At 43.2% G+C, this 8,969-nt stretch overlaps 2 protein-coding genes across 2 annotated transcripts; both read right to left on the bottom strand.

The window, feature by feature from the left end:
* Nucleotides 1-577: 577 nt before the first annotated feature.
* Nucleotides 578-2,571, bottom strand: her13 (hairy-related 13; the record flags this gene model as incomplete). Its single annotated transcript, XM_079246487.1, has 4 exons — nt 578-1,731; nt 2,013-2,094; nt 2,176-2,262; nt 2,485-2,571. 4 exons carry the CDS (start codon nt 2,569-2,571, stop codon nt 1,265-1,267), a joined length of 723 nt encoding a protein of 240 aa, XP_079102613.1. The 3' UTR covers nt 578-1,264.
* Nucleotides 2,572-6,042: 3,471 nt separating this feature from the next.
* On the bottom strand, nt 6,043-7,250 carry her8.2 (hairy-related 8.2; the record flags this gene model as incomplete). Its single annotated transcript, XM_079246678.1, has 4 exons — nt 6,043-6,410; nt 6,794-6,872; nt 6,956-7,051; nt 7,188-7,250. 4 exons carry the CDS (start codon nt 7,248-7,250, stop codon nt 6,043-6,045), a joined length of 606 nt encoding a protein of 201 aa, XP_079102804.1.
* Nucleotides 7,251-8,969: the final 1,719 nt, after the last annotated feature.

Genomic DNA, 8,969 nt, shown 5'->3' on the forward strand with positions numbered 1-8,969 from the left:
CAAGATCATCTGGCAGTAAACCAAGTTAATAAAGTCTGATTTGCAATAAATCTCGTGAAATAAACTAAAACAAACTAAGATGCTTCTTAAGAAGTGAAATAAAGCTGCTGATCCACATAAAGGTGATTTTTTTTGTCTTGCAAAGAGGAATGCGGAAAAGAGCCACCACCGGTGGGTCTCCGCGGGCTCTCGGCTGGTTCAGACAGGATCTAACAGGAATTTGTCAACGGCCTTTCAGACAGAGGTGAGAATGAAGACACCTCCATGGTGGTGTGACTTTTTCTTTTTCATGGCCGCACACGAGCGCATCCTGGTGATGTTGTTGGTACATGAAAATTAGGCATGACAATAGTCAGATAGAAGTTTTTTCCAATGACATCGTTTTATTAATCAAACTTGCATTTCTAAACATCATTACAACATAAAGCGGTCTTTAAGGAACTAAACATACAATAAACTAAAGGAATTTATGAAATACCATAGAAATATTTATATTAATCAGAAACACTGACAAACTTACTGAGTTCTAAAAAAAAGAGCTTTTCTCTTCATACAACATCACATTTACACAGTTCTGCAGAGAAACAAGTGTGTCTTGTACTGGTCCTTTGTTGAGTTATTAAGTATTAAGAGTGAAGTTTTTCTTCTTCTTCTTCTTCCAGGTGTGAAGAGAAGTATCAACAGAGGGCTCACAACTGGGGTGCTACTATAAAGAAAGGGAGAGTCCTTTCAGGATGTCCCAAAGCTGGAGAGGCCCATGAGAGGAAGGGCCCCACTGATGAGATGAAGACAAACTCCACCCATTTAAAAAAAAAAAAAACTATATCCATTTATTGAGATATCCAAAGCATTTTTTCTTCTTTACTTGCTTCGTAGGCGAACCATCTACTTCTACGTCATACGGTGGTTAACTAAGTTCCCAGAAAACAGAGGACAGGCTGTAAACTTGCATCTTGCTGAAGGTAGATAGAAAGTCCCGTCTTAGTCACTACTCACACAACGTCATCAGCAGTTCCACACAGTCACAGTCCAATTTGGTCCCTGTATGTCTTTATAGAGTAAGTTTCAAAATCAGAAATCAGTGTGGGGAGTCCAGGGGTCCTCAAGATAATCAGTGCATGTGCAGTTCTTTTCTAATCAGGTTAAATGAGTCCAGAAATGCTACAGCGAAAAAATGGTGCTCTTGGGTTTCAGGGTGGAACTTTCTCTTCAAGTCGCATGGAAGAAAATGCACTATTCCTGTTTCAGGGTATTAACGAATATCCTACCAAGGTCTCCACATGGATCGAGTGTAGGTCAAGGTGGGCATGCCCAAAGCCTCTTTGTTCTCCATAACATCTGTTGAACTCTGGTTGTGCTCGCTGTCGGTGTCATCCAGGTCAGAGCACAAGTCCTCACTGGACGTGGTGGAAGGTGCTGGCGAGAGGGCAGATGCCTCGCTGCTGGACTGGCCTCTTCCTCCCAGAGAGGCCAGAGACGCACTGAGCGTCTCACCACCTCCCAGCCAAGTGCCGGCGTTGCTGTTGGAAGTGTCTGTGATTAAATCCATCAGCACATCCTGGAGATGGTCCTCATTCAGGGGCATACACTCCAGTAGGTGGTTAAGAAGCTCGGCTGCCACCGTAGCGTCCAAGCCCGGACAACTGGACACAAACATGTGGACCTCGTGCATGCACTGGATGTAGCCGGCTGCAAACCTCTCGCTGGCTTCTTGGTTGAGTGCATCTGTTTCTGTGGAATGGGACACAAATCAAATAATTAGAGCTGATAGCCCAGCTGCACTGGTGTTCAATAGGCAACAATTTTGGACATTTTCATATTATATTTCCATACACTGAATGTATTATTGTAGAGCAATTGTCTAAAGTAATTATACATTTACTGAGCAGTAATGACAACTTTGCTGACTCTGAAGTGCATGCTGTGAAGTGCTAACTGTAATGAGGTTGTGTGTGACATCTGACTGCTTCATACTTGAAGGTGACAGGCTGAAAAAAAAAAACAGTGCAGACCTTGGGTTCGGCTCTTTAATATGTCTTCCACCTTTTTCACTGTCATTTCCAGCACCTCTGCGTTCTCCATCTTGGAATGGAACTGGAAACAATCAGATAAAGTCAACCAGAACCACGATCTCCGTTTATAAGGGGAAGCTGTTTGTGCCCTGTGTTTGCTCACCTCTGTGTCACCCAGCAAAGTCCGCAACTCCTGCAAACTCTCATTGATGCGGGCTCGCCTCTTCTTCTCCACCAGAGGTTTCCTGGTCTGCAGAGACAGAGGCATGATCACGGTCATGCGTCAGTGACAAGTAAGCTGTGAAACGGCGGCGCAAGACAAAATAAAAACCCCGAATTTAGTTAAAGCTGCTCAGATATTTTATAAACTTAAACATCAGATTTTCCTTCAAGTCAAGCATCTCTGACTTTCAGCATTGCGGAAACAGCATGACAAGTGTATCAGCGTGTGTGTGTCCACTATGAGCGCTACCTTTCTGTCCGCTTTATGAATCCCGCAGTAGGGCTCGTCTTCCTCCGTGCACACCCCGGTGCTGCTGGGCCGAGACGAGGGGGCCATGTTGGTAGAATAGCCGCGTCTGTGGCTTCTCCCACTCCTGTTTTCGCCCCCCTGAGTCGTCAGCAACGTGCAACTGGCAGATGCAACCGGTCACCAGCAGAAAAAAAGAGAGAAATCGACAAACTCACAGGCGAGGCGAGGCTCCCTGTGTTTATTGTGCAATCCCAGTGAGTCCTGCTGCTGCTGCTGCTGAGTGGCTGCAGTTAGTATTTATAGGGGCTTATTACCATGTGAATAGGGGCTGAGTTGCTCGCGCTGGGGAACAACAGAGCGCACGGAGCCGGAGCCAATGAGCGCGCAGTCCCTTTGTCTGTGGTCAGTCTCGGTCTGCGCCCAGAGGAGCTGGACTGGCTTTAATGGGACAATATGTTGGGTTTGGGGAACGACTGCACTTTATTTTTTTTATTTTTTTTATCCGTCTTGTTTACTGATACCAGTTTGCACGCTGTGCTTGTACACAAGAATGGAGTCTGAATTAAAATGCAGTTTATATTGGACAAGAAATGCACGCGTAATTCCGAATAATGATCTAAATTAGAGGTTATTTTACTCGAATGTTCTTCATTTCAGCAGCTACAAATTGTGGCCAGTTTACTGTCTCAGAGCCTCTCAGGATTTCAACAGACTCTTTTCCGAGCCACCCCTCCCTCTTTCTGCTGGCTTTTGTGTGCGAGCTTCAGTAGGTTTACGCGACTGTTTGGCGGATGTAACGCGATGCCTTCAGTTGGCAGCTGCTCCTGGCGGCCCCTCGGCCTGAACTGAATCAGTCGGGGGAATTAAGGGCCCTTCTCTAAAGAAAGCGACAGGTGTTGGCCTGCGCCTCGTTTGTTCTCCCCGTTGTTTAGTGACTTCTTATTTGAAAGCAATTTTGTTCTCACGTTGTCCACCCTGCTGTGTGAGAGATGAGATTGTATATAACTCGCAGTTTTCATGTGTGTGTGTGTCTTAACATGACAAATATGAGGTTGTCATGTTTGGCCTGTACACTTTTAGTGCATTTCGAGCATTTTCTTGTAAGGTATAGTGAGGGTGGGTCTTCTTTTGGATAGTCTCCTGCGCACAATGTCTATTTGTTTTCGTCTAATGAGAGCCCTCAGCCCTCTGGCCTGGTTATTATACATGTTCTGTACACATTATTATCATGCTAATTGTTTTCTCAATAGAGTAAAACCGTCTGCTTGGAAAAGAGGAGGGGAACACAACATGTAGCCTCTCTGTGCAACCCGCAGGTAGATGTAAGTGATGAATGTTCAGGTGCTCCTTTACGCACGGTATTTCCACAAGCATTTCCGAAAATACTACTAAAATCTAGTGCCCCCCACAAATAAAGGAAGCGCTGCAGACCTTTGAAGTGGAGGCTTTTTTGGCACCTCGCCACCCCCAGATCTCTGTTCGTTCGCGAGCTTTAATGGTGCGGACTGTGGAGAGAGCAGCTGTCCCGGTTCGCTTTTGTTGGAGAGCTCCACTGAGGGACCAGGCGTCCCCCTCTCCGGCTTTCTCCCCCATTCTTCAGACCCTCCGCCTGGCACCATGTGGCGGCCAGTCATAATAGCAATAACCACGGGAGAATGCAGGGGACATATGCAGGTTTCAGCTTCTAAATAAAAACATTAATGAACTGGATCTTTATTAAAAAATATAAGCAGAAGTCACAGTGACACCATTCTGACTTTTGTTTTGTTCAGAATGGGAGTTGACCCAACACATCCAGAAGCATCTTGTTTATTTGGAAAGCCCATTAAAACTTTTTTTTCCCCCCTGTCAGCTGCTTTGAATGTGACAGGCAAGATCACCACAATCTGGATGAGAAAAGTGTTTTGTCTCAAAAAAGAAAAATAACTGAATCTATAGAAATTTCACTGATGAGCTCTTTGATCCATGGCCTTACACTTTCCAGTTAGCAATGGATTTTGCCCTTCATAACCACTTAATGTGCCTCTTTTTTGTGTGGCAGCTGCCTGAAATTAAATCAAACTATAACATTTTTTGGTTCAGATTCTACGTGTAATTTGAGTCTTGGTATATTTCTAAAATCACAATATAGGGATGATTAAAATTTCTTTCATAGCCCTCAAAGCATTAATAGATGGAACTTAAAGTGGGCGCAAACGCAAGCAAAAACAAGTTTCTCAAAATAAAACCCTGGTAATTTGCTCACCTTGCCTATATTCCTTATGGAGCTCCTACTTCACAGATAATGTATGTCTCAGTAAGGCATAAAAGTGTTCCTTTAATTGTTTATTCAAGGGTACAAAATATACACAAAGCCTATGTGAAGGACATACCCACCAACATGGCTTCAGTTGAGTGGCTCAAGTGTTGAACTAGCAAGTAACCATCAGGCAGCAAAGTGTTTCATATTGAAGCTGTTTTTGACATGCCATGGCATCAAAGGCCCAGGTGTATTCAGAATTGGTTACGGCTGAATTTGATTTCTTCTATTCAGTTTTGACATGTGTTATCCTGCTCGAATGTTTCCGTGGTAACCATGTTGTAAGCAAGCACAGGTGATGCTGATGCCATTAAAGGACCTTATCTTATGCAGCTTAGCTGGTTCCAGGGTGTTGTGTAGGGATGGGAGTGCTTCACTGTCAAGTTTCTTCTTCATTCTGTTTAACTGCTGGGTGATGTTAATTTTTCCTTTTAGCTGCTTGGGTTCAGCTAAAGGAGGAAGCACTAACATTTCTGAGTGTAGGTGATAGCCTCGGGAGTCCAGCTTTCTTATGGCTCTTTGTTTGCCATCAACGTTGGTTTATATTTCTGGTTGATGCATGGGTTATGGCTTTTAAGGATATTAACTGGGCCAAATGAAGTGTTAACAAAATCTACTTTACCTCAGTTTTACCTGTTATATGTTAAAATGGTCTGATTTACCTGTAGTAATTTTCCAAAATGACTGAATACCAATGTTTTATAGGTCTAAGTTAGGATTCCTTGCCTCTTAAAACCCTAAAACACAAACCTTTAGGGTCCCTTTGTTTAACTAAAAGAAGCTACAGGTCTCTCTGGTCCTTCTGACTTATGCTACAGACTAGTAGAAATATAAAAACACAATTAACAACTATAGATTGACAAAATTCATAGCACTGAAAAACTCATTGTAATTTTTTTTATTATTATTAATGTTTAGGTTAATTACTCAGCAAAGGAGGAAGATAAAGAAATCTATGCAATGCCACACAAGTGGTCTAAGAAGCAAAGTCGTGTCTTATATTATTAAATAAATAAAGCTGTTAATACAATAAATACATGAAAGATTAATAAGAGCCTTCTATTAAGCAGGCTACAAGAAGTCAACTTCTTAAGGGAAGTACTGAGAAAGTGTCTATATAGAATTATTATAGCACACCTACAATAATAACCACTGGAACACAACCGTCCCATGTTTGTCTTCTGAGCAGCATATCTATAAGATACATAACAGAGGATGGTCTAACAAAAATAAATGGACAAGATCATTGATCCTCAAGTTCACCAGGGCCTCCACATCTGCAGCATCCCCAGGTGAGAGGTGGGGAGCAATGGTTTCTCCTGCTGGCCAGCCACCTGGCAGGCAGAAGCCTCCATCTGCAGCTGCCCTCTGGGCAGGAGGTTCCCCCTGACAGGCGTGCCTGGCATAACTTGACTGGCAGAAGGAGGGACATCATGTCTGGATGTGGGATGGGAGTGAGTACGCTCGTCAGTGGTCCTTGGCAGAGACATGAGGAGGTGATTGAGGAGACGGGAACCTAGGGTTTTGTCCATCCAGTCGCAGGTGAGGAGCATGTTGTGGACTTCATGCATGCATTGGATGTAACCTGTACTGTATCTCTGTTGGGCCTCCAGGCCTGCTGTTGGGTCTGGGTGGGAGGGAGATATAATGGAAAAGGAATTTTATGTAACAGTGACCCCTGGTGGCTATCGTGCGAACTGCATTTCAAACCACTTGTATTTGATCCTGTTGTTTGAGAGTGGCTTACAATAAAGTAAAGCCAAAAAAACTGCTCTTTCAGAAAATAAAAACATTTCTACACATGTCAAAGCATTTTTTAACATATAAGCTCAATGTGTGACGTGCTGCTGCTGCCTTCTACCTCCTCTTCTTAAACTAACTTCTAAACAAAACATCATAAGTTCATGTTTATTCCATCCAGTCACTTTACAGTGGAAGAGAGGTTTAAAAAACAACGTGGTAAAAGCAACTTAATAGTCCTCACAGTGTCAAAAACACCGCTTTCCTCACCGTTGAGTTTGTTATTTTGGATATTCTGCAGATGCTTCACTGTCATCTCAAGGATATCTGCCTTCTCCAGTTTGGATTGCTGTTGAGAGAAAAGTAACTTTAATGATGTGTTTCCTCAGCCACCATTGTTTACTGGAAGAAGACACGTGCGCTCCCACTTACATCAAGCCTAAACGCTCCGATCACAGTTTCTTTCAGCTGATCCAGACAATTGTTTATCCTTTCCCGTCGTTTCCTCTCAATGAGCGGTTTTCTCAGCTGTAAACGTAACAACATAGTGTTTGGATGGAGGCAAAAAAAATGTAGAGATTGAGAATAAAAGTGCGCTGAAAATTCATCTATACTTTAAAAAAAAGAAAAACTTATCGACACTGATTCCAAGTATTAAAAATACCTTTCTCTCCTCCTTCGCACTGGAGTGTTTCTCCACGTTGTGTGTCGTAGAAGTGGCAGTCATGATTTTTCCCAGTTCTGTCCCGTCTTCTCTAAAATCTCAGCGCGTCTCTAGGGTCCTCGGCGCGGCACGACCCTCTTATTTATAGGGCGCAATTAGCATGTGAATACTTCAACTCTTTGCCTGCAGGATTTTCCCACACACGGGGTCCCATCAGTCAAGACTGACAGGTCACTGGCTCCATTCAATGACTAAGAGACCCGGCCTAGAAAAAAAAACAAAAAAAAAAAAAACACACAAAAAAAAAAAAACCAGAAGAAAAACGCTCACAAGCGACAGATGTCCAGCCTGAAACCATGCACTGCTCTCCCTCCACCCATACACCCAGCAACAGAAAATCTGCAGTTTCCTTTTCTCCCAGTGATGAACAAGAGTGTGCAATTACCATGCTTTACTCCGGGGAGCCCCTTGCTCATTCTTTTCTGAAGCAACATTACACTACACTGTCCTCCAATGGGCCAAAACCTGCTTCCTCCATGCTCACAGGAAGATACAATAGACCGACAAATCACATGAGAGCATTTCTGACCCTGCAGGTCAGATTTTCTCAAAATCAGTTATTGTTTCATGTTCTCCAGGCTCCATGTGCCATCAGCAAATCCAAAGTCACTGAATTTGGTCTACAAGGAACTTCTGATTGCAATCTACCTCACACAGCAGTCCCATTGCGGCCTGCTTCGATCACCTTCCTTTTTGCTCCCCCAAATGTTAGACGTTTGCTTTTAACTGTTGGTGAACAGATGTCAGACTGACCAGATGTCCCCCCTCTTACTCCTCAACCTCAAAGCTGGGGCCCCCATTTCAGAGCCACGCGACTGGCAGGCGAATTCCGGGTCGTGGGAAACGAGACCAAACAAAGGGCTCAATTCATTCAAACCTAATCGGCCTGAAGAAAGTAATAACATTCAGAGAGGATGGACGGTCCAGCCAAGCAGGAGGGGCAGAAGGAGGAGCGAGCTTTGGCAGGTGAACAGTAGATGACCAGTACTGTCATAAGATGCGATAGATCATACGTACATCCCAAAAGGATCAGAAAAAAACCACTAAAAAATAACATGAATCCTTACTTTGAACAGAAGTCAGATAGCAGACACATTTTGGCTTTCGGTCCTCATGGCACAGAAAAGGCACTGGCAAAGAAAATGTGGACAAGACAATGACCAAAGGACATAAGAGAGGGGCTGTCTTGGATTTTTGGCATTTGCTGCATAAGTCAGATATGACCCCAGATGTCATAAAGTGGCTTTGCCAAGAGTAAAGAGAAGTGTGAGGTGTAGTTTAACAAATTAAAGAGCAGATTTAGGCTTGGCTGTCTGGGCAAGCATTAGTGATTTTAGACAGCTAAACTAATCGTCAGCAATGGTCAAATGTAGGGAAAAGAAAACTGCAGATAGAGTCCATATTTGGTAAAAAAAAAAAAAAACAAACAAAAAAAGAAAACACTTTTTCCCATGAAAACACAATTTTCCAAACCAGTGTTATTTTTGGATTGAACCCCAATAAGCCAATCACCCAAAGAGATAACGCCTGATTTCAACCAGGAAACTTGGGAACCTTTCATTTTAAAGGAGCTAACTTTGTCAAGAATGTTGTTTTCACAAATCCACAGAAAGTAACTACTGCCTCAGTTTGTCTTTGCACATCAGTCATCTTATACTGGAAGACACTGTCTTCAATATCTTGTTAGGATAGCAGGTGGTCCGATAAAAAGGTGTGTTATAA

The sequence above is a fragment of the Telmatherina bonti genome (assembly GCF_933228915.1).
Source record: "Telmatherina bonti genome assembly, chromosome: 9".
Lineage (NCBI taxonomy): Eukaryota > Metazoa > Chordata > Actinopteri > Atheriniformes > Telmatherinidae > Telmatherina > Telmatherina bonti.